Below are 26,794 nucleotides of genomic sequence, written 5' to 3'. Positions count from 1 at the left end.
GAACATTTAGCAAGTGCCTTTCAGGGATCTGAGTTCTTTCTGCACTACCTCTCACCACCTCAGCATAAAAGTCCTGCTGATTTCCTTGCTTGCTGTGAATCCCAAGAACTAAAGGACAGATTTTGTTGTTATCCCAGTTCAAAATAGAAAAGTAGCCCTTGCTAAATGTTTATGTGATGGGAACTGCCGTATCATTTTTCAAGAATTCCCTTCACCCCCACTAATTCCTAGAAACAAATTTGTCTGTGGGATAGAGGGTATAGATGGGTGGGGATTTGTATGCCTGCAGCAGTAATGTAGCACTATTGCAAATGCAAAACAGGCAGTAATTTTTTATTTTTTAAAAGCAGCAGGATGTACATTCACAGGATGTACAACCACACTGCTAAAGCTGGAGTACTGTGATATGTTCCTTTCACTACCTCACGTTGAAGAGCACAGCTAACCAAAGCTGGGAAAGAAAGATATAAGTATGGTGAATTGGAGGAAAGGCTGTAAGGATGCAGGATTGCACAATGGGCAGCATTATGCCTGATGGTCCATTCTGAACCTCATGGAGTGGGATGTTAGATTGGGCTTGGGAAAATATACCAAATGAAGAGCTCCACGATGGTTTCAAAGGCAACATTTTGATTGTAGTTGTAATCCCCCCTCCCTTTTTAAGGCTAGATGCTCGGAACAAATGCTTGGAAAATTATTGCTGCTGGGATGGAACTGTTGGAAGTCATTTAACGGGGAAGTTTCATCATCACTGACAAATGTAACAGTCTTGTCTGTATGCCCATTTATTTATTTATTACATTTCTATACTGCTGTTAGGGAAATTGGGCACCATTTCCCAGGATAACTGAGACCTCGGTTATCCCAATTTTGCCTATGGTCCCAGGAAGATCCCGAGCTCCGCGGGGATGTGGGCACCTGTCCCAGCTTCCCGCTTCCCCGCGAGGAACTGCAGCTATCAAAATGGGCACAGAGCTGTTCGGGCGGGCTCGGTGCCCTTTGGGGGGAGCAATTTCGCCATCCCTGGGATGGCTGGGGGTGGGTGGGCATGTTTCCCCCCCTTACCGTTTCCTCCAAATCGGGGTCCCGTGACTAGCTCCTCTTAAAAAAATAAATACAGCAGCCGCAACGTCCTTCTTCTTTTCTGGGACGTCGTGCAGCTGTCTAGATGTTGGGGGAGGATCCACGATCCTCCCCCTCCGTCCCTCTAAACCCTTAGGTGTAGACATGCCCCTTCTCTCCCTTTGCACTCTCCTTATCCATCCTTATCTCCTTATCCAGAGGCAGCTGGACAACCATCTGTCAGGTATGCTTTAGGGTGGATTCCTGCACTGAGCAGGGGGTTGGACTCGATGGCCTTTTAGGTCCCTTCCAACTCTACTATTCTATGATTCAATGTCACCATCTATCCTGTTGAAGAGGCATGGAGCCTTGATTTATCATTGACTCAGTAACGACCCCTTTGTAAATATATGGTCTCCTTTTGTCAATTTTATTAATGGTACAGCAGGATTACTTAACTCTCATTTATTCGGTCTCCCTCTGACTGTAGATACTTGATAGAAAATTGTTTTGGTTCTGCATTTTTGCAAAATCGGATAGACAAATAGTCTCTTTCTTTGTATTGCAAAATGGTACTTTTGTAGTTCCTTAAATTTAATAAAATTATTAAAAAAATATTATCATTGACTCCTCCTCCTCCTTTGTTCACCATATTCAGTCTGTTGCCAAGTAACATAGATTCTCCCTGTACAATTTTATTTTTTGCCTCACCAATGAAAACTCTAGTCCCTGCCCTTGCCATCTTTTCCCCTGACTACTAAACCCTTCTCCTTTTTTGGTCTTCTATTGTCTTACCTCAGTCCCTTCACCTCTATCCAGCACTCTGCTGCTATGGGGTAGTATCTAACTGTGTCGTAGTGATAGCACTAATGATATAGTGTTAGGGTAAGTCAATGCTTGTGCAATGTAATTGATATTTGCTAGGACAATGGGGGGGGGGGAAGCAGCGATTTGCTCCTGAGTTTCTGTAAACTGCTTTTTCCCAATGCCCTAATAGATGCTAGTTACCTTGTGTGAGCACTGGGCTATACTAGTGCTATATCATTAGTACTGGCACTGGGACACAGTTGGATACTACCCAAAATCACTCACTCCTCTCATCACTTTGAGCACATGACATTCCTCCTTAACGCCCTACATTGGCTTCCTGTCCACTCCCAAATCCAGGACAAGGTCCTTGTTTCCACCTTTCAAGTCCTCAGTGGCCTTGCCCTCCCTTATCTCTCTGTTCTTCTTGTAGCCTGATGCATCCCTGCCCATGTGTTCATCCAACTCTACAACCGCCAACCACCAGAAGGATCGGTGGTGCAATATAAACCAGAACTCATAATAAGTAGATACAGTACCTGGAGAATTTCTGGTCTTGCTATGAGCAAGGAAACATTCTTGCTTTCTTCACTGGTAAGGAGTGCCACAGCTTCCTCTCGATTTTGTATCTCAATGCCATTAATCTGAAAGAAGAAGAATGGTCACATTCCATAGTACAGACGTCAAGAGAGAGAGACAAAGAGATTGAGAGAATCACTCAAAAGAATATGTGAAGTATGTCTGTAGAAAAACATGCAATGCCAAAGTTGTTTTTGACACAGAGGTGATTAGTTTCTGCTTAGACACATATGCTTCATATGGGGCATAATCCATCAGAACCATGTGCTCCAGCCCCACTGAAATGAATGTCATGAATGTCTCATGTCAGAGCTCTTTCATGATTACCCATAAAGCTACTTACCAAAGTCTGTGCCATTTCCCCATCTCTAAAATGGGAATAATTTACCTCCCACCCAATTCTCATATTACGTTTTGATGTAGTAAAGTCACAAAGTAGCTATTTTAAATCAAAACTTTTCACAGACAACTTTTTGTTTTAAGGCATTCTCACATAGAAGGAGCTGTTTTTTCATATCAGGATGAACTCCAGTTTTTAAAACTTTGCCTTGGTGAGATAAATAGTATACCTGTTCTTGACACATAAACTTTACTGCATCAAAACGTAATGCGACAATTGGGATTCACAGGGCTATTGTGAGGCTGAATAAAATAAGGATTATAAATCTCTTTTCCTGCTAAAAGTGCTATATGATGGCAAATTCAATAACATTACACCAGTGTTAAGAGACTGCTGGATTGTTCCCTTAGGTAGTTTCTCACCAACATAACACTGTCAGGTAACACTTTGCCTTTCATGACTGATCTATGAAAGTAAATACTACTGCATTTGGCCTAAACTGCTGGCATCTGGCCTTCAGACATTTCACCAGCAGACTATTTGGGGATATTTATATTGAAGGCTTTTGAAATACGTTTTTCTTATTATCTCAGTAGTATCACAAAATCAGTAAATGAAAAACTTGTACAAAAGGTGTGGTAGTAGTTCATGGAACATAAAAGATGCTTGAATTATTTGCACACTCACTTGAATTATACGATCACCCTCTCTGATGCGGCCATCCTTTGCAGCAATGCTGTTGGGATCAATCTATAAAGAGAGCAGAAAGTTGGCTACTTAACTGCATTTCCTTCCTCCCCTGTGAGTGCTTAATAATTAACACATTGTTACCTTTCCAGACTCATAGCATCCATGACAAGACAGAATATAAGCCCAAATCAATCAAAATCATGAGAAACACAATGCACAGTATTCAGTGGGACACTGCCACTGAAGTACATTATGTTGTGCTAGGGCAAACTACCTTTAGCGCAATGCCAATAGCGTTTGCTGGTGTGATGGGTTTTCTGGGCAAACCGGTCACACCAACAGGCTCTTTTGGCATTGCACGATATATTTTTTATGCTTGCACAACATAATTATGCTATTCCACTGGATACTGCTAATGATTGAAATGGATTTGGTAACACCAATAGCAGATTGTCCAGAGTGGGTTGGTGGACAACTGTTTGACATTTGTGAAATAAGCAATAGTATAAAAAGCTCAGTAGGGTAAAACTGAGGACTTCCTCATGGTCCTACAGGCCAGTTCACACATTCATGTTTAATCACTCCATTGGGTGTTGACTTGTTTGTATGAATGAGGCATTATAGATTTTTAAAAGCTTTACTGAAATTAACACAGTTAATAATGTAATGTAAATTGCATTGCATTTCCTTTTGACTTCAGTGTATACCACTCCCCTAACCCTCTATAATCATGTGTGTATATATCTGCCAATTTAGGTTTACCATTACAATCTTCAGGGGAGGCCCTGCTGTCCATGCCATGACTCTTTGGCTAAGAGTCATCAAGTGTAAGTGATCAAGAGTTCAGAATTCAAGAGATACCCTAAGACAGCGAGGAATCAGCTACATGGGCAAAAGTTAAACAATTTCTCTACAACTCCAGTCAAAAGGCAGGTGTAATGTTTAAAGCTGTTCCATCTCACCTCGCTGATATAAATGCCAATATCATCTTCGTCATCAGTTCTGTAGCACACTGTCAGACCAAACTTGTCCTGGCTGTTCACTCGATGCAAGTCTACTTCCTAGGACAAAGGAATGAGGAACTGGTGAACATCCATCTGTTTATCAAAATATGTGAAAACATTTTGCTTAAGTTATCTACTTTTTATGTTTAAAATGATTGCACTAGGTTAATTTACTGAGCTAGAAGAGATTATAGACACACAATCAATACTGAGGGCAACTGTGTCTCTTTCATCGATATGGAGTCATTTTGGAAATAGACTCTTTTATTGATCATCTAGAAGAAAAATGGTCTGTCCTTTATGAAGTGGCAGTACTAGAAAAGCTAAAATAATTTACTAACTTCTGTTTTCACTGCTGTCACAGTAGGCACACATTCTCCTCATAATCACTGTAGTATTTCTTAAGGAAGGTTTTGATGCCAAAGTCTTCCTACATTTGCAGTGTCTTGCACAAAGTGACATCATTAACTCAAAGAGATAAGGACCGATGGAGGAATACCAGATTCAGACATTTCTATCACTGGTGCTTTTTGTTCTATAAGCATGTTTGAGCATTATGGGGGTGCAGGCAGTGTAATTCTGGAATGGTCTTTGATCCAAAGACTTCAATCCTGATCCAAAGTTAGTTATGACTACAAAGTTAATCATGACTAGGCTCCACTGAAGGCAACAGTTAGTTTAGATCATGAGATGAGGCCCATTACTGTGTTGTTTCCTGACAATCTGTGAGAGAATCTCTGCTCTTTACCCCCCCAGTCGGAAGGCAATAATCCTAAATGAAAAATGTTAGTTTATAATATGCAGTTGAAAGACAAAGTGTTGGGTATCTAGGAGCTTTTTCCAAATAAGATTTTTTTCTACACACGTTACCTATTCTGCATTTTTTCTGGTGGTGCGCCCACAAATTATTTCAACACACATTAGACATTTTGAGCCGCTTGGGGTGGCAAAATTAGGCCCGAAGTATGAAAGTTATAGTCCAAAAATGGTACACCAACTTAGTACAAATTTCAATTTTACGGCTGTTCCTTTAAGTGTGTCCTACCAAAACACTGCAGGAAATATTGTGGAGAACTTTTAACCTGAAATCCAGCATGTTAATGCATACAAACAATTGCAGAAATTATATAGTCCATGAAGGTTGTCATGAAATTCATTTTCTAAGCACTTTTTTCCCATTTCACATCATGACCTAATTGTCTTTATTTTTTTATTGTGAATGTCATGAACTAATTGTGACAAAAGTGACTCATTTGTTTCAATGGAGCAGAGTCATGACTAACATAGCTACATTGGGCCCTTCATAATCTAGCAAGTACTACAAACACTAACAAGAGATTTTATTCCAGCATTATAAGTTAACACCAATACAACAACAACAACAATAATAATAATAATAATAATAATAATAATAATAATTTTCTTATGCGCCTCTCCCTCTGAATTGAGGAGGGGAACAACATTAAATACAATATAATACATAAAACTAGTTAAAAGAGCATATAAAACCAATACAATATTAAAATAACAATCACAACACATTAAAATTCTTAGGTTTAAAATTCATCTGGGTAGGCCTGACGGAAGAGACTAGTCTTTACGGCTGTCTTAAACAAAGGTGACAAATCTCCTCTGGCAGGCCATTCCACAGTCTGGGGCTGGCAGAAGAAAAGGTCCTCTGAGTAACAGTTGTCAGCCTAATTGCGGCTGACTGGAATAAACCCTTCCCAGAGGACCTGAGTGTGTGGGGCAGATTGTACAGGGGAAGGCAATCCTGCAGGTAGCCTGGACACAAACCATGTAGGGCTTTAAAGGTAATAACCAACACTTTATACTTTGCCTGGAAACTAATTGGCAGCCACTGAAGTGATTTTAAAGTTGGTGTAATATGGTCACCCCTAGGGGTACCAGTGACCAACCTGGCTGCCATACTTTGAACAAGTTGAATTTTCCAGACTAGGTACGAAGGTAGCCCTATGTAGAGTGCATTGCAGAAGTCAAGCCTCGAAGTTACCAGCGTGTGCACTACCGTCTTTGGGTCTTCCAACTTTAGGATTAGGGTACAGGTAAAGGCGGAATTCAGCTTAAAGTATTTCTACCCTTCTAAAACGGTAGAAGGCATAAAATATTGTCTTTCTGTCCATGAAAAAGATTATAAATAGGACAGATATGTCTGGTTCAAGGTCCTCTCGCAATACTGTGAAGAGACCTTGATCTGGCAGAGATTTTGGCTCATCATAATATTTCAGAGCTCTGAGACTAAGTGGGAAGGATGGAATGAAAGCAAGGTAGGATGCTATGAAGCCCATGGGAGACTATATGGCTTTATTAACAAGTGACATTTCATTTTTGCCAAGGGAGATTCTTACCTAAAAGTATGCTTTCCCCACCTGTTAAGAGTATAAAGACAATCCATGCTTTGGCATGGTCTCTGGAAACATTTGTGCATTCACTTTCCCTCTGCTCAAAATAATCAGTGTCACTTTCTGATGCCAGTGGACTTTATTTAATTTCTACAAGTTGAGTAATGAGCTAACCATGTGAACAAAAGCGGTTTCTGTGCAATCTGGTTGCATGATATAATTATTTTTTAAAAGTGACTTTAAACGAACCATTTTCTACAGCCTGACCACAGTTTCACATTTAAATGCCATGCCTCTGCACATGTTCATTGCTAAAACTCAGCATAGAGTGGTAAAATTTTGCACCCAGCGCAGGTCATGTCATACTTTGGGAGTTCATGCCTTACTTTGTGAGTTTTCTACAGGCAGCTGGATGGCTACACTGAACAGAATGTTTGACTAGATGGACCCTTGGAGGTCTGATCCAGCACTTCTTATGTATTCAAAATTGTGCTATTCAGATATGTATAACTTTGATACGATGTTATATCTGCGATTTCCTTGTATTTTTTTTTACTTTTAAAGTTTTAGAATGATTTTATACAGAGAACCTCCCCACTCCCCAATATGTATTTAAGTAAATAAAGGAAGCAGAAAAGGAAATTCATAGTGATGGTCTGCATCAAAATTACAAACAAGTTTACAAAAGTGTTTTGGAGTTAAAGTACAATGAACCACTATATTAAATCAGAACCTGTAGCCCCCAGATAGCTTGATATCCCTGAGTATTCTATTGGCTCACTGACATCACCAGAAATGCCTCTCTAGGCCAGAATGAAAATTGATTGCATGCATTCTGGTCGGATTTCCAAGAATATATCTATGATCTATGATATGGATTGCCTTTCATCTGAGGCAATAACTACTTCATTACTAATACCTCTGAAGATCACTAATGTCCACAAGAAAAAGAGCTCGGATTCTTGCTTGGAGCAAAACAACAACACTGACCTAGAAAGCTGAAGACAGGTCTGCAATATCTGTGGAATGAACTGTCTGGTCTTCCCTAATATAGTAATGGGGCTTGATCCAGGATCTCCCTCTGCAAGAGGAAGGGCTCCACTCTGTGGAGCGTTTCCAGGGGACTGGAGGAGCTGCATTGGGAAGGAAGGGGCAGGGAAGTCCACTTCTGCTAGCGGAGTTGATCCAGCTTAAATCTGGATCCAACCCTTGGTCTTATCTTATTTATCCTACCAGTCAATATAAATGTAAATAATCTTGGCCTCTTGGTTTAACAGTGTATTTGCTGATAGGTTTCTACTTGATTAGCATCTTTCTCAGCCTTAGGTGTGACTACTGTCTATGACAGCAATGTATTTCAAGGAAGGTGACACAACTCCTGCCTTCATCACTTGTCTGCCAAATGAATTTCTTGTAAAATTTCGTGGGGAGGCTGCCCCATCTGGAGCTTTACCATTTTAAGGTCCTCCTTTTTAGGGTCAGCTCTTTACTTTGACTTCACTATCCACAAAAGCAACGTGCTCTTTAGACAGTAGTTTCAGGCAAGCAGATTGTCGCATAAGTTGTATAGATGTGGTTATAACCTGACAAACTTATTTGAAATGTTCTCGATATTAGTAGCTAAGCAGTGGTTCTGCATGTAAATAGCTGTGGCATTTCCTAATATATATATATATATATGAGAGACACCTTGTAAGTCTGGATACTATTTAAACAGGAATAATCCCATTGGTAGGCCTCAAATAGGATCTTAACATTTGTTCTATACTGAAGACAGTAGATGTTAATATCCCAAGGGACAATTTGGTAGAAGTAAACCCCACTGAGTTCTATGGGAGTCCTAGGTATGTGTGTATAGTGTGCAATCCTGTATCTCTTTCTCTGGAAATAAGCCACACTGGACTCAATGGGAGTTACTAGTGGGTAATATCCAGTCGGGGCTGTGTGTGCACAGCCAGCCCCATCAGGACCTGATGTATGAAAGTGCTAGTTTCTGGAAGCGGAAGCACATAGACCTGGACTGGTGGGACTGTGCATACCTGGACCAAGGCAGTAAGGCTGCCCACGTGCACATGGCCCAAATTGGATACTACCCTCTGAATAAACAACCCTGAGTAGGGTTGCATTGTAAATCTCTATATGCAGTATCTAATTCGGCCGCTGTGCCTCCACTGGTTCCGATGTGCACGTGGGACCCTCCACCAGGGCATCAGTAACTAATGCTTCCTAAAAGAACCCTAGAAATGAGCAGAAATTATCATTTCTGGAATGGGACGGGTCAATGGAGCTTCCTTCTGCAAGCTCTGCTGACCTATGCCATTTTGGAAATAAGAATTTCTGCTTATTTTCAACAGGTTTGGGTACCACTAGTTCCCAGTCCCCTAGTGATAGATCCTGCTAGTGCACAGGCAGTATTGGATATTGTCTTATATTTCTTTTTAACATGACCTTATATCAATGAATACAAATGGGGAGTAAATGAAAATTCAGCCATTATGATCTCTTTAAAAGAGTAAGGGCACTTTCCCAAACAATTTCGCTAATTCGCATTCTTTTACACACGCACGCACACACACACACAGGGCAACATTTTGTGCACGGTCTGTGGAAAAAACAGCTAAAAATGGCTTAGATGGGCCCAATATGGCCTTTGGGATATTCATTGCTTAGAACTGCTTTAAGTAATACCGGAGTTCTCTTTAAGTCTTTGAGGAAGCTGGTAGTTAAAGAGAAATAGGACATGGACCTGTAATAATGGGATTGAAATCCATTTACAAATTCCCACCAGTTTTTGAGGTGGGGGAAAACCACACATCCCGTGTTCGGATTAAAAGAGCAATGGCTGGCTCTCTCCTCCTGGTATTAATGCACCGAAAGTCCTAATAACATAATCGTCCACCCTCCGCGCATCTCTCAATTTCAACCCGCAGTGCCATTCACCGGGGGAAGACAATAAAACTCGCCGATATGAATAATTTATTGGCATGTCTAGATGACAGCTGCCACGATAAGCAATCTCTTGTTATTTACTTGTCAACATGTGTAATTTGTTTTGAAAAAAACAGAGCAGTAAATGTCAGTGACATTTCAGATGGTATTTAAATGATTTTCAATCAATCGGCACTATTGTGAATGGCTCCACACTCTCCCGTCATGCTTTCTTTTGTTACAGAAAGGTTGAACACATCAGTATAATGGCCAAAGTTTTCCATATTTCTAAGGCTTTGCCATTATTTTTAGAAACGGGAATGAGGCTGATCAATAAGGAAGATTAGATAATGTCAGCCAAATACAATTGCTGGGGTCAATACTTTTAGGCTTTATATGGGCCCTTTCTACACCTAAGGATTATCCCAGGGAAATGGAGGGATTGTCCCTGCTTGCTCCCGGGATCCCCTGTGTGATATTTGCATGCACAGGGATGATCCCGGGGAAAAAGGCAGGTGTAGAAATGGCCTAAGAAAAGGGAAAGGAAGTCAGTACACTCTGAGGCTTTAACTGATGTTGAAGGAAGTTGCATGTTGAGGAAAGTCACATTTATGCAATCTATAGTACTGTAATATGGAAACATTTAAATAAAAAACACAGATTTCCAAATTAATTTGGTCTATATAAATGGCACAGTTTAGCTTGGTGAAAAAATGCACTAGAGTGGAAAGTTTAGGCGTAATTGTGCACAGTGATTTGTTAAGTGCTACACTAATTTTAGTTAAATCTTTTTAGCTACATTGAATCTAGTGAGACTTACTTCTGAGAAGGGTTGGGCTGAAAATTTGGGAAACGGAAATCATTATTGGTGCATATTTTAGCATGATATTAAATATCATTTATTTATTATTAAGACAGTTGTATCACAAGAACCTTTTAGATTTTCTTAAATTGTGAACCACCCAGAGAGCTTCAGCTATTGGGCAGTATAGAAATGCTTTATTCATGCAATCTACACATTTTTTTTAAAAAAAGCAATAACTGTTGGTTCACAATAATAATCTTAATGTACAATATATTTCCTCAGGACATTGAACAATAGTTCAACATTGACTAAACAAAATACATTTGATGAAGCTCTGCATAACTCTTTGGTTTGAGCCACTCATTTCATATGGTTTTTCAAAGAGGAATACATAACCCAGGATGTCCATTTTTCATTGTGTCCTATTCTTGAAGCTCAGATTGGATTGCTACAGATTTAAGGTATGGCCTCACCTAGAGATCCAAGAGTGAGCTGCTGCTACTGGAGCTTGCCTCCATTTCCCCATTGAACAGCGTGTCAGCAACTAGGAAAAAGCCTTCAAGTGTTCCATGAATGTGACAGCTTGTTCGATTTTCTCTGAACTGGATTTCTAGAAATCCAGCAAATTAAAGCCCCCAATGTTATTAAGATCCAAATCTTTGGCTCTTAAAAAGAAGTACAAAGGAATTCCATGCAATGCTATCTTAACATGTTCAGGTTTGCATACCGACCAAGTAGTCATGTTTACTTAAGAAGCTGTCATTAGCTAAGTATTCTATATTTGACTTGTTTAATCAAATATGTAAATAGTTTATTGAGTAGGAGTCCAAATAGTTTATTGACTAGAAGTCCAAATGTATTGGCCTTTTTGCTCTCATGTAGCTATTTAGGAAGGTGTGCTGTGTCGGTTCTATGTGGGGTTGCTCTGGCAGCCCTACGATATTGTGTTGGTTCAGGAACTTTGGTCAGCGTTGGAGAGCTGGCAACAACCGTCAACACCAGAAGCAATAGGGCAATAGTTCACAACACTGAAACAGCACAAGATTAAAAGAAAACAAGCTAGGTCTAGGTTGAAGGATATACCAGCATAATATTATGAACCTAAAATGTGATTCCAATTATAGTAGGATCACAATTACCATGAAGCATTTGCTGGATGAAATTGTACAAATCACAGAGGTGGGATGGGGCTGAGGACCCCCAATTCTCTTAGCTCAGGGGTGGGCAACCTGCAGCCCCTAGGAGCACATGTGGCCCATGGACTAATTTCACAAGCCTTCTGTATGTGATCAGTTCAGACCTCTGGCAAGAGCCATTCATCTCTTTCCTGACTGCTCACTGGTGTTGGGGGATGGGTGAAGAAAATGGGTGAGGGGAGAAAAAAGAGAATAGCAAAAAGAGAGATAGAGAGATGAAGTGGCAGTAAAAGGAGAAAAAACGTGCCCCCATTTTTAGCTCTGGCTCCATCCATTGCTAACATGTGGTCCCCAACAGATTAACCCTGAGGGAAAACAGCTGTTGACAGAATAAAAAGTTGCCCATCCCTGCCTCAATTTACAGGGACATGATTTGGATAAAGTTGGGTCAATGAAGAGATGGCACTTTCGGACTTCATCAAGCTCCACCCCATACATTTTTCTCCTGTAATTCAAGCACTCCCCTCTCTTGATGCTGCAATAGGAATGCTGGCGGAAGTCACTCTGGATGACACTGCAGCTATGGAGTGCAGTTGGCTCTTCTCATGAGTTGAGCTCTTGCATTAAGAGGACATTTCCAGCTATCTTTGAGCAAGGAATGTAGCACTAGTGTGACTGCTAGGAATACCTCGGTGTTTCCAGTCAGTGCAATGTAATGGAAAGCACAGCTTTTCTCAAACACTCCTTCCATTGAAGTGAATTGGGATCTCCATGGTGCATATGGAACGGCAACACGAGTATGGAATTGCTAATGTGAGGTAGTTTTTTCAAATACATAAGAACTAGTTCTTGGCAAGTCTCAGTTGGCAGCCTTTTTGTTGTTGTTGCTTAGATGTCACGAATTTAGAACTTAAAGACAGTTACATTTATATGGACTGAGATCAGGTTTGATGTTTCAAACATGCTTTGATACAGATGCACTTGGCGTTTTCATTCCCTTGTATTTCAACTGAGAGCTTGAGCTTTTCAATATGCTTCAAAACCAGTATGCATCACTTTTACATTTTCTGTCATGTATTTCTGTCTGGGATATATTGTCTTGGGGTAATCATGGGAGAAATATTAAAATACACACACACACACACACGAGCAAACATTGCTCAGGCAAATGGTCTTTGTAAAAAAATCCCCTCAGAATAGCCTCAGAGCAGGTGTTTAGTACCTGAATTTTTATGAGTAATTAGATGTAGACTTACCCTTGGGTACAATCCCCCCAGTCCTGGTTATAAGTAGAAATAACTGGGATTTAATGCTACCCCAGATATGATAATTTTGTGTACATAGAAAGGAGAACAGCTGTTTCTTAGTTGCCTGAGCCTCAATAAAGTTTTAATATAATCATAAAACTTCAAAAGATTTTATGGACATCAACTCCATAAATTTTAAACCATCAAAAAAACCCATCATTTATTTATTTTAGCAAAGAACATTTTAAATTTCCAGAGTACATTTTTACTAGATTTCAAGAAAATAAGAATTCTATATATACTAAGGTGTTAATTGTCATTGCACAGGATAATTCAGAGATATCTACTTGCTTTTAAAAATAAATTACTTTGTGTTAGTGTGGTTGGGTTGTACGTATTTTCATGTCCAGAGTCTCCAAGAAGTGATATGGCCATTAAAATAAATTCTATTAGGGCAAATTCTGCCTGGCGCAACAGCCATCAGTGGAGGTGGGCTGTGAACACAAACAGGAGCCCATATCTGAATCCTGAACATCTCTTTTCAATAATAAAGGTGGCTGCAGATTGGCCATAGCAACCTACAATGCCAATGTAATGACATATATTGTGGTATTACTGTAGTAAATACATTTCTTAATTGCTGTTACTGTTTTATATGGCAAAACTTGACACTGGATTGTAAGCAATTTGGATGACAAATGCATCAAATGGATATGTAAGTATTATATGTTATTTTTTCAGGCAACAACAATCTCATATTCAGAATGTGTCACGTAATTCTTTCATACATCTACACACAGCTTCTATGAGGAAAATGATGGACTGGCAAAGAATACATGAGCAGACTCTCTAGTAATGAACTGGGTAGGAAAACTGTGGCTATGCTATGAGAGATATTGATTACAATGAGAGTCCTATTCATACATGACCTTTAATGGACAACTAAGGGCTCATCTACACCAAGCAGGATATTCCACTATGAAAGCGGTATATAAAAGGCAGGAGCCACACTACTGCTTTATAGTGGTATTGAAGTGCACTGCAGGATCTACACTACTGAAGTGCACTGACAACTGTTGGGGCCCACTGACACATACCACATACCGCTTTCATAGTGCAATATCCTGTTTGGTGTAGATGTGTCATGGGCCCCAACAGTTGTCAGCGTACTGCAATAACTCTATAAAGCATTAATGTAGATCCTGAAGTGCGCTTCACTATTATATCCCATTATTATATCATTGAACACATTAGCTATAAGACAAGGACAAAATCTATAGGAGGAAGAAGCTAGAAGAGAATTATATCTTCATTATAAAGGACCATAATGGTGGAGCACATGCTTTGTATGCAGAAGGTCTCCGGTTCAATCTTTGGCATCTACAGATAGGGCTGGAAACGTTCCCTTTTGAAGTCCTGGACAGCTCCTGCTATGTGTAGACAATACTGAGTTACACAGTCTAATGGTGTGACCCAGTGACCCTGTTCAGATGACATGCTAAGCCATGGAGGTTAAACATTTTGAGCTCAACATTATGGCTTAGCGTGTCATGTGAACCATTCTTAATTATTGTCACTATTTAACCACAGTTTAAACATGCTCACTAACCATTTGCTGCAAAAGGGTTAGCAGCTTAACTATGGCTTAGCATGTTGTCTGAACAGAATAAGACAGTTTCCTCTGTTCCTTTATTTAGAATATGCACAGGGTTTGAGATTTACATTACATTCAAGACTTAAAGAGAACTTTTATAAGATGATGTATAGATGGCATATGTCGCCTACAAAACTGGCTAAAATGTATAAGGGAGTCCCAAGCAAACTTTGGAAATGTGAAGAAGGAATCTTCTATCACTTTTGGTGGACATGCAAAAAAGCCAAGGCATTCTGGATGCAAATACATTTTTTAATGCAGAAAATATTAAAGACTAATATAGAAATGAAACCAGAAGCCTTTCTACTGGGGTTAATGGACAATGAACTGAGAGAGAAGGGGGGAAACTTAGTTTTTGTATATGACAATGGCAGCGAGACTATTGTACGAAATAACACCAACAATGGAAGAATACATACTGAAGATATTAGAGTTAGCAGAAATGGCAAAACTTACAGCAATAATGAGAGATAAATCAACAGTCTCATTTATATCTGAATGGAAACCTCTGATAGAATTTTTGCAAGAAACAGCGAAAAATGATGTATTTGTCTGTGGATTCAATGTATGAGAAAATAGTTGACTTGGAAGAAAGAAATGAATTGGATTATTGTGTTAAATGTATTAACAAGGAGAGAATATAATTTACATCTCTGATGTGTAGAGAGCCAAAAACATACCTTAACCTTGGTTTATGTATTTCCCTTTTTCTTTGATTTTCTTTCGTATTATTATTTTTATTGTCTTTTTTTCTTTTTTCTTCCCCACCCCTTTTTTCCTTGTGTGTTCATTTCCCTTAGATGTAATGTCTTTATGCAATGCTTTTATGTCATATATGGTTAAGAAACAATAAAAACATGTTTTTTTAAAAAAGAAAGAATATGCACAGAGATCCATTTCAGACCCACTGGAGTGAGTGGAGAATGCAGCATAGGAAGATTGCACCTTATTTCTTTTAAAAGTCAGGAATAGTCTAAAGATCTTGTATTATAAGTGTCATGAATAAGAATTAGCATAACTTTTTGAGATGTAGATGACCGCTTTCTTATGTAGAGCACTGCTCAAACCAAAGCATGTGCAGATATAAAATCTCTGAATTTGAAATGGATGCAACACAATTGCATGAAATTATTTTGGCCCTACGCCAACTGGCAGCAGATAAGGAAAGCTAAATAACCTGAATGCTGAAATACAAGTGCTATTTACAGTGAGATGAGAATACAGTAATGTGTTCTGATATTAGTATGCCTGCAGCTACTCATAATAGCATGATTTCAAAATAAAAGATAATAGCAAATTAAACTGTGTATACTCAAAACGAAATTTGCGCATAACAGATTATTGGATTGTGTGGCAGACAATCTCCTCTTAGGTCCAGTTTAAAGCTTTATAAAAACTGAGCCTGCCTGTTCAAAAGGATACAAAGCAGTGCTTGTATTGGAAAACGCCTTGCTCTCCAGAGTGAACGGCGCCAGGAATTATTTCCCCATTTTGTAAGACAGTCTTTTGATAGTGTAAGAGAGATACTGATACTGCCATTCAATAAAAAATCTCACAATTTATGAAGAAAACAATACTAATACTGGGCTAGATGGACCCACGTTATGACTCATTTTAAGGCAGCTCCCTATGTTCTATGTTCCATGTGGGGGATTCTAATCAGGGTTTCTGGGTGCACGTACATGTCATCCACACTTGCTATGAAAAACACCATCGTAACACTGGTGTACCCAGCAAACATGGTTCCCATATAAAATGTAACGTTTGCTTCATGAAACTAATCCAGCAGTGCTGCCACTAGGTTACTAAAGCTGCAATCCTAAACACGTTACAATGGAATAAGACCCATTGAAATATTGGAATTTATTGCCAACTAAACAGGCACAGTATTCCACTGTGAGATATTTAATGACTGCTCCCCAAAGTATTTAAAAATCTAGCAGAAGTCATGCAATACTGCTAGATTTATGACTACCTGGCCATGCTATTATTCGGATTGGGAAACAGAAACAAACAAAACAGCAACATTTGTTTAAAATAATCTTGGACAGGGTGAAAGAATGGAAGAACTGCCATGATCTGCAGCGTTTGAGGGCAACATGTGACACCGTTTAGTACACGTTAGGTGCTTAAAATATTAAATGGTTACAAAAAGTGGTATTTTCAAAGTTCAAATATTTCAAATGAAAAATCTGCGCATCGCAAAGGATTGTTTTGGGTAGCTGTCCTGGAGGCGGATCCATACAGGCAGCAGCAAGAGTATAGAACAATAAGGGGAAATGCTGGATCAAGAGGAAGAAGGTAAAAGGGAGCTATGGCGAAGAAGGGCATGGTTGCTCCTTGAAGCGTTGGATTTACAACTACCTTTGTAAATTTCATTCAGGCATATGAAACAAAGGTATGAATTTTGGCTTGGGTAAAATTACGTCACAATCTGATCCCTTCAACTTGCTCACCAACCAGATGCAGAGTGTTGGGCATCTCATCTACTTCCTCTAGAATAACCCTGCTACTCTACACTGGCTGCCTGTAACTGAACAGAGGTGCTTGAAAAAAAAACTTATGGCATAATGGGCAAAGAATACAGGGCAACAAGAAAGCAATAAGCTCCCACCTCCAAATCCTGAAGATCCACACTGAATCTGGGTCCTGAATGCACAGCCCTCCATCAGATCAGAGAGTAATTGTAAAGATCAGGATCCCACAGAATCAGCTTGGAATGTTTCGTGTTATGTTTTCTTAAGCGATTTGCATCCAAGGAAGCTTTTGATAGGGCCTATCGGCTTTAACAGCTATGTTCAATTTTTGATGCAACATTAAAACCTTCAGTGTCACTCTGCTCTTCTTGAAATGAAAAGGTGGCCACAATCTGATGCAAGCTGGGTTACCAAAACTGACTAGAAATTACTCTCAGGCACAGGCATCATTTGGAACCTATTCAGTGGAATTTTAAGATGTTTTTAAAATGTTTTTAGGATATTTTTTAGGAAGTTTTTAACAATGTATATTATGTTTTAATTATTATGTATTTTATTGTTTATTGTTATTCCCCGCCTTGATCAGAGAGGCGGGCAAGAAATTATTATTATTATTATTATTTCCTTCCCCCTCAAGCTTCTGCATGAAAGTGCATGCAAATCTACTTCCAGTTATAGCAACTGACATAGAAAGTATTTGTTGGTAGCATTATATTAGTAAGCATTTCTACTTGCATAGATACTTCTTAAAGGGATTCATAGTCCATATGTTAATCAACATAGATACATTAGACATGGGCCAGATCTACACCAAGCAGGATACTGCACTATGAAAGCAGTATATAAAAGGCAGAAGCCACACCAAGCAGGATATAGCACTATGAAAGTCGTATAAAGTATGTGTCCATGGGCCCCAACAGTTGTCAGTGCACTTCAATACTGCTATAAAGCAGTAGTGTGGCTCCTGCCTCTTATATACTGCTTTCATACCGCTTTCATAGTGCAATATCTTGCTTGGTGTAGATCTGGCCATGGACTTAATTAAAGCCTCAAAATAAGATTTGAGAAATATGTTGATACACTGCCATGACATCATTAGTGCCTTAGTGTTTTTGTTTTTAACAAAGACTGCTTAATACCCCAGGGGCTGAATTCCTTGCAACCCCAGACTCCAATTTCAGATATAGAACTCTTGCCTTTAATGGTCAATTCTTGGCAGCTACTCAATTATTGCGACTAATATCACCCTGTACAGATTGGTAGGCAATTCTATTGCATTTCACTGAATTCTAGCAAGAACTATATTCGTTTACACAGGGGACTTGTTGACAATATCTGTTAAGTCATTAATTGTGAGTTAGATGGCCATAAAAGCCTAGATGATGGACTGGAATTCAGAGTGCATTTTATGAAGAGAATAGCCCAGGTGGTCTGGTTTGATATTTTACTTCCTTTTCAACATTCGTACTAGAGTCAATGAAACAAGCGCCTCTGCAGTCTATTTAAGACAAATTTGTCAATAAGCAAACAATATAGCTAGAAGCTGCCTGGGTGTTTGTTACACTTTGACCCTTTTCATTGATCTTAGTCTCCCAGGTTTGTAAAGACTCTTAAAGGATTTTAGAGAAAGGCTATTAAGTCGCAAACATTTCTTTACGGTTTAACTGCTTGTTAGATTTTTTAAACATATTTTAGCAATTTAAGAACTCTCCATGTCAAAATGATCAAATGCCATGAAACGATTTGAGTCCTACATGCTTTTTAAGGGCTGGCAACTGAAGAACCCCTGTTTAAATAGCTGCCAGTTTAACCTGTTGTAGAACCTGAATAGCAGCAGCAATTTGTTGAACAGCTGCTGAGCCTAAAATATCTCATGTATGGCTGAAGCTTCCCTTGGTTCATTTCCTTGTGCTGGAACCTGGACAGGCAAAGGAAGCCCTATTGTGGATCACAATCACTGTTTTCAGAAAACCCATCTTCTGTGAGCAGGGGTGTCCCTGGTTTGTTGAATACAGCTATTTTGGCAATGTGGGGATTAGTGGTGAATTTGGTCTCCAAACACAGGGAGTATTTTGGAGAGGTGTGTGTGCATTTACCTTAGCATTATGTAGAATGGTGATAACTTTGTATTCCCCACTTCCTTGTCCGGAGGTGGGTAGAAAGTGATGTAGTGTAGCTAGCTAGAACTCTTCCGGCTGGGGTTTTTTTTTTTTTTTTTTTACCAATTCCAGCTCCCAACAGAATAATGGTCTACATACCTCTTGTGCTTCCGGCCTGCACTATTTATTTATTTATTACATTTTTATACCACCCAATAGCCGAAGCTCTCTGGGCGGTTCACAAAAATTAAAACCACAATGAAACCACCAACAGGTTAAAAGCACAATTACAAAATATAGTATAAAATACACTACATCACTCCTCCTCCCATTGACAAGGAAGCGGAAGGGGATGGGAAGAGGAAACAGCCTCAATTCTCATGCTTCATATTAACCTTGACATTTGAATTTATTTTGTAAATTTATTTTTCAGGAGAAAAAAGAACTTGACTAGAGACTATGAGAGAATAACAAGTAGCCATGCAGAAAAGAACAAATGGAGGCATGGCATGTTTGCTTTAAAATGTACCTGCGTATCCAAAAGGACTAGAAATTATTATTATTTAAAAGAGCAAGGTTTTGGGGAATCTATGCCAGTTGTCAAATTCTGCTTTTGATACTACATTCTTATCTAAATCACATAACATGCAAAATTGTAAAAAAAGAGGAGGGAGGGAGAGAGAGAGAGAGAGAGAGAGAGGAGGCAGAGTAAAAATAAACATTCTATCTCTCAGAACGTTAGTATTCGTCTTTTCTTTTTCTGTCTTTTTTAGCCCATGTCCACTTATCTAGCAGCTGAGGATATGGCCTCTATTCCTTTAATTGCATAACATTTAATTAACTGCATATGAAAGTGAATAAGCACTAATTTCCTGCAGTTGGTACACCAAATTGCAGATCAACAAAGGTTGCTTACAACTACATTTCCAATATATTTTGGTAGCTGCTAAGTCCATGGCACATGAAAATATATTAAAATAGTTTGTATGTCAAATGACTGCTTCTAGTTATTACTCATACCTCTAATTCTAGCTCCTCTCTGTCCATTTCTTGATGAATGCCTCCCATGTAATCGTTTGGATCATAGTATTCATGCCCTGATGAATGCCTGGGAAAATAAAGCACAGTTTAGGTTAGCATTCCCTGTTCTAATTAACATATTAATCCTCCCCCAGCCACATGGCAGATCATCACTTATATGTCACGCAAGCATCCAGACCTATGAGCTGCAGGTGATCAGTGGTGTTGAGGATGTAAGCTCATTAAACAAAAACGCAAACAAATATAAAAGCTGTCTTCCTTCTGTAACGTAATGGCCACCCCAGGCAAGGCTGGCCCACTAGAGAGAAACATTTGATCCAGCCAGTAGTCTGGAGGGGAGGAGAGGACACTCAGCATCTGGTGGCATGCTTGGCTTGTAGAGGGCTGAAAGAAAAGAGGCAGGATGAAAGGGATTGCGGAGCTAGGTCCTGGCCAATATGCTCTGCTGCAAAGAACTTGCTGTGAAAGTGGGTATCTGATCTGAAATGTTTAAACAGGTCCTTAATTTCCCAAGGAAGACCAGAGAGAGGAGTAAGTGAGTAAATGACAGGCCTATACTAACGGAACAAGGGCCTGGGAGCACATGATATTATTCAGGGTAGCTGCCATAGGTTCCTGTGTTAGGCTCCCATCTGCACCTTTGTAGCTTCCACTGAGAAAACTGTGGAGGAAACGTACAGGGCGGTTTCCTAGCAACCACCTTTTCAATGCTCTTATCACTAAAGCCACAGGAACAGGAAGATACGCTGTCATGCTCCCTCCAGTTCCCTCTCCTGAAGGTGGTAGGGAAAGAGAACAAGAATGTGAGGGCATGAGAGAAACTGTTTCTTTGTTTATTTGAAAGATGTTAAAGATGAGGGCAACCAGGATGATCAGGGGTCTGGAAACAAAGCCTTATGAGGAGAGGCTGAAAGAACTGGGCATGTTTAGCCTGCAGAAGAGAAGATTGAGGGGAGACATGATAGCACTCTGCAAATACTTAAAAAGTTGTAACACAGAGGAGGGCCAGGATCTCTTCTTGATCCTCTCAGAGTACAGGACACGGAATAATGGGCTCAAGTGTCAGGAAGCCAGATTCCAGCTGGACATCAGGAAAAACTTCCTGTTAGAGCAGTATGACAATGGAACCAGTTACCGAGAGAGGTTGTAGATTCTCCCACACTAGAGGCATTCAAGAGGCAGCTGGACAACCATCTGTCAAGGATGCTTTAAGGTGAATTCCTGCATTGAGCAGGGGGTAGGACTCGGTGGCCTTATAGGCCCCTTCCAACTCTACTATTCTATGATTCTATGATCTTCGGTAAATGATCCAGGTGAGGTACAACAAAACAGTGAGAACATGATACTTGGGCCCAGTCTCTGGCAGATATTATGAAACAGATGGCCCCTATCCCGGCTTTGTAGCATGTGCTTATTTTCTTATTTTCTAGTTGTGAAAAGGCTTGTGAAAAGGATGTATGGAACAAAATCTAATGAAGGCACATTTGCAATACCACAGGACTTTCCCCTGCTCTCCACTCCTCTGAGCCCCTCCCCCTCAAATCTGTTCAGGAGGGCTGCCCAACCCTCTGAAGCAGATTTTGAGGACACATGAAGGGGCTTCAAGGAAGAGGAGGAATCTGCCCCTTTTCTATTCCTCTGATGACAGCTTCTCTGTCAGAGTGAGGACTTAATTAGGAATCATCCATTGCTTTGGATCCAGTGTTAGCCACACATAGAGTAGAACTGTTGACATTAACATACATTAATAATAAGAAACTTCCAATTAATTTCAATTGGCATACTCTTAAGTATGCCTAAAACTGGGTCCATTACTTTCAATAATAATTTATGCAAGAATAGATTCAAAGTGGGGAAAAATATTAGTATGGACTGGAGAGAGTGGACAGACAGATTTTTCTTCCACATTCATAATGTTAGAACCTGGGGCAACTCAATGAAATTGATCAGCAATAGATCTGGAATATACTAAATCTAGGTAACACATAGTTAACTTAGGGAATTCATTTCCTCAGGATATGGGGATGTTTATAAGCTTACTTGGCGTTTAAAAGGGTTAGAGAAATTGATGGATGAGAGGTCTAGCCAGGGATATTAGCTGTAATAACACAATGGAGCTTCTATGTTTAGAAGTAGTTGATGAGGACATACAGTAGTCATGCCCTGCTTGTAGACTTCCTGGAAACAGTGACCAGTGTTTGGAAACAGGATGCTGGACTAGAATGGGCCCTTGGTCTGATCCAGAAGGGCAGCTCTTGTGTTATTTATATATTGTGATGGAGCAAGGCGAATAATACATGGTATTCAGGGTTGATGTGGAAAATTTGGCATACTTTACAAACATTATGCCAGAATTGAGCTGATTCCATGTGGTGCGATCACACACTGTGGGAGGGTGCTGATGGGGTGAGGAAAACCACATGGGCGCCTTATTCGTAATAGCAATTGGTATCATACAGTAGCAGTGCCTCTATGTGTTGAAGGCGGATCATGATAACCAATGCTCTGCACTAGTGTAGGTTTGGGGTTTTTTTGGTAGAGAACCTGCTTTGCATGCAGAAGGTTGCAGTTCAATCCCTGGTATCTCCAGGTAGGGTTAGGAACTAATCCTGTCTGAAATCCTGGGGAGACACTGTAAGTCAGCACAGGCAATACTGGACTGGATGGTCCAATGGTCTGACTCAGTATAAGGCAACATCCTCTGTTTTGGAAGTTGAAGCGGGAAGGACGACAACTGGAGGACTGATGGAGGAAAACTTGACTTATATTTGACAAGACATGACACAGAGAACATCTTCTTTCCTATGGGGTGGCAATACGTGCAGCGAAGGCTTTCTTCTCTGCACACATTGCGTCTACAAATTTGCATCCAGCAGAACTGTTCAGGGTGGTGAGGGGTCTAACTCAGACACCTTCCCCCTTGAACATTATCTTAGAGCCTTCGGTAGTTCGCTGTGATGCCTTCACAGATAAAATCTCTCGGATAAGAGCTGACTTAGACACCATCATTATAGCAGAAGCTAACAATGGAGTGTCCAGCAACTCCGTGAGTAGGATTACACTGGATCAGTTTCAGTTGGTGAGTACCCAGGATGTGGACAAACTGCTTGGAAGAGGGAGGAGGAGGACTTGCCCTCTCGATCCCTGTCCTCCTTGGCCAGTTGCCCAGGGAGGAGATGCAGTTAGACAACAACTACAGTATATTATTAATGCACCTCTCAGGGAGGGGAGCTTTCCATCACGTTTAAAACAAGCAGTGGTATGGCTGCTTCTAAAAAAGCCCTCCCTGGACCCCCTGGACCTTAATAACTACAGACCAGTATCAAAACTTTCATTTTTGGGCAAGGTGATTGAGAGGGCAGTTGCCTTCCAACTCCAAACAGTTTTGGATGATACAGATTTTCTAGACCCATTTCAAACCAGCTTCAGGGAGTTGAGACAGCTATGGTCACCTTAGTGGATGATCTACACTTGACTATTGACAGGGGTTGTGTGTCCCTGCTGGTACTTCTGGACCTCTCAGCGGCTTTCGATATCATCGACCATGGTATCTTTCTGGAACCCCTGGGAGGTATGGGAATCGGGGACACTGTGCGTCAGTGGTTCTGGTCCTATCTCTCAGGCAGTTTCCAGATGGTGATGCTTGAGGATAACTGCTCCTCAGAGAAGGAGCTGTTGTGTGGCGTACCACAAGGCACCATCCTATCCCCAACGCTGTTTAACATCTACATGAAACTGCTGGGAGAGATCATCCAGAGGCATGGGGCAGGGTTTTATCAGTATGCCGATGACACCCAAATATATTTCTCTATGCCTTCGACAACAGCATCAGTTGCGGATAGTGTGTCTCCTCTGAATGAACGCTTGGAGACAGTAATGGGCTGGATGAGGAAAAACAAACTGAAGCTGAATCCTGACAAGATGGAGGTGCTTGCTGTCAAAGGTCATAACCTGGGTTTGGAGGTGTGTCAACCAGTTCTGGATGGGGTTACACTCCCCCTGAAAGACTGTGTTCGCAGCTTGGGGGTGCTTCTGGATCCGTCGCTCCAAATGACAGCCCAGACAGATGTGATGGCCAGGAGTGCCTCGGCTGATATGCCAGCTGCACCTCTTCCTAGAGTCGGAAGACCTAAAGACAGTAGTGCACATGCTGGTAACTTCAAGGCTCGACTTCTGCAATGCGCTCTACATAGGGCTACCTTGTGCCTAGTCTGGAAGCTTCAACTAGTTCAAAATATGGCAGCCAGGCTGGTCACTGGTACCCCTAGGGGTGACCGTATTACACCAACTTTAAAATCACTTCACTGGCTGCCAATTAGTTTCCGGGTGAAGTCTAAAGCGTTGGTTATTACCTTTAAAGCCCTACATGGTTTGGGTTCAGGTTACCTGTGGGATTGCCTTCTGCCATACAATCTGCCCCGCACACTCAGGTCCTCTGGGAACAATTTACTTCAGTCAGTGAAAACTAGGCTGACAACTATTACCCAGAGGACGTGCTGCTTCCAGACTGTGGAATGGCCTGCCGGGAGAGATCCGCCAACTCAACAGTCTTTCTGAATTAAAAAAAGCTATATCTCTTCCGGCAGGCCTACCCAGTCGATTTTAAGATGTCTGGCTGTTATTTTTAATAAAGTATTAGTTTTATATGTTTTAAATAAATAAATAAATAAACAAGCTTTATATATTTTATAGTATTTTTATATTTGATGTTGTTCCCCGCCTCGATCCAGAGGGAGAGGTGGGTAAGAAATAACATTATTATTATTATTATTATTATTATTATTATTATTATTATTATTGCTGTTGTTGTTTTGTCGTACAGAGGGAACAATGCTTGATGCAGCAGTAATCACTGATTTGTGTATGTGCTCATCCTGTGAAACACAGAAGGAATTCTTTCATCAGTGATGCCCACAGCTGTGAAAGAAGTCCAAGTGGGACAGTGGCCATATTCTTATGCATGTAGCTGAAACCCTGTTGAAGCAATAACACAATCCAAAGCTCAGCTTGAAGTTTCTGCTCCTGTATTTCAATGCCAACACACGCACGGATATGAATGCTGCTTTCCACCACATCTGTACCCTCCTATTAGCAATATCACTGCCAGCTTCCATGGACAAGATGGGAAGAGTTCCATCACAAACAGCACTTTAACATTTTTCAGCGAATTTCTATCATTTTCTATTTGCTGTGGGAGAAAATATGAATGTCCTCAGGGAATGATAATGAATTCTGTGGAGATCTATTTCCTGTACGAAAAATACGGGTGGGCTTGCATATAGGTAAAGGATTGTGTTATTTATGTATTTTACTTGGAAGCGCAACAGTATCAGACTACCACTAGCAATAATTAAAAATTGATTCTAAAAATTCCTTGACACCATTTTAAAGGAAGATCAGTCCTATAAGACAACTTATTTGTTTAATGATGCTGCAGGATTATAATGAAGTGATTAATACACTGGGACAGAATGTAGTAGCTCCTTGCCATTTGCAATTTATGACCTCCCATTTTTTTTAAAAAAAGAAAGCAATGCAAAGTAGTAGCTAAGAGAACTGCCAGTCACATAAACGAAGGTCATAGCTAGACCTAAGGTTTATCCCTGGATCGTCCAGGGGTCAAACCTGTTCATCTAGGTGACACACAAGGGATCCAGTGCTCAGGCAGGGGCAAACCCTGGATGATCCCAGGATAAACCTTAGGTCTAGCTGTGGCCTAAGATCCAGAATTTAGAGAAAGACCTATAGCTTAATGGTAGAACTTAATGGTTCAATCCCAACATCTCCAATTCAACAGATCTATGGCGTCAGGGCTTGGAAAGATCTCTGCAAACCACCTCTGCCACACTGAGTACTAGGGATGAGCAAATTCCCCCATTTCGTCACTGACCCATGGCTTTACGGAGTCATGTATTCCAGTCCTTCTGAATTCGGAAAAAAGTTATGGATTTGTTCTCGCATAGACACATCTTACACTTCCTTAGAACTTCAGAACGTGGGAGCACCATTGCATATTTTAAAGGAATGTGCTCTAACATAGAAAATCAAGCCTTAAGATTACTTACGTTAGCAATGTTACTTCAGTAAATAGTTTTTTTTAATATAGTAAGCTGTAATAAAAATAGTTTTTAGAGCTTTAAGAAAACCAGTACTTACTCCTCAGGTAAGAGATACGGATCCAGTACTGTAACTGGTGGGGTAGGTGAGCCCATCTTAGTTAGAGCCATGATGTGTTCAAAGGTGATATCAGTCTGGGTGCCCATATCTATGAGGAGACATTCATGAGAAGGGCTGAAGATCTTGGTGCGTGGAGCTCTCCTTAAGACCTGCACTACAATGGGATCTTTTGCTGTTTTGAAGGCTTCTACTGCTTGGTCATGGGTCGCTTTTGATAAATCTTTCCCATTTACCTGTAGGGCGAGACAAATGAATTGCAGGAAGACAATTAGTCCTGTTTTTCTAGAAGTCTTTTTACGTATATACAACTATTCATAAAATGAACTTTCCATATATATATTTTTTAAAAAGGAAAATATATTTGTAAGTGATCTTTGAAACAATG

At 40.3% G+C, this 26,794-nt stretch overlaps 1 protein-coding gene across 2 annotated transcripts in view; it reads right to left on the bottom strand.

Annotated features, from left to right (window-relative positions):
* The window catches only part of PDZRN3 (PDZ domain containing ring finger 3), a 213,812-nt gene that overhangs the window by 4,449 nt on the left and 182,569 nt on the right, over positions 1-26,794 (bottom strand). For both annotated transcript variants that reach the window (XM_063121875.1, XM_063121876.1), the window contains 5 exons: positions 26,389-26,642; positions 20,212-20,299; positions 4,441-4,539; positions 3,476-3,538; positions 2,409-2,513 (listed from right to left, as the gene is read on the bottom strand). In XM_063121875.1, coding sequence (XP_062977945.1) covers positions 2,409-2,513; positions 3,476-3,538; positions 4,441-4,539; positions 20,212-20,299; positions 26,389-26,642 — 609 coding nt within the window. The remainder of the gene's footprint in view (positions 1-2,408; positions 2,514-3,475; positions 3,539-4,440; positions 4,540-20,211; positions 20,300-26,388; positions 26,643-26,794) is intronic.

The sequence above is a fragment of the Elgaria multicarinata genome, chromosome 3, assembly GCF_023053635.1.
Source record: "Elgaria multicarinata webbii isolate HBS135686 ecotype San Diego chromosome 3, rElgMul1.1.pri, whole genome shotgun sequence".
Classification (NCBI taxonomy): Eukaryota; Metazoa; Chordata; class Lepidosauria; order Squamata; family Anguidae; genus Elgaria; species Elgaria multicarinata.
Note: the sequence above shows the minus strand (reverse complement) of the source record. Positions and strands in the feature narration are given on the sequence as shown.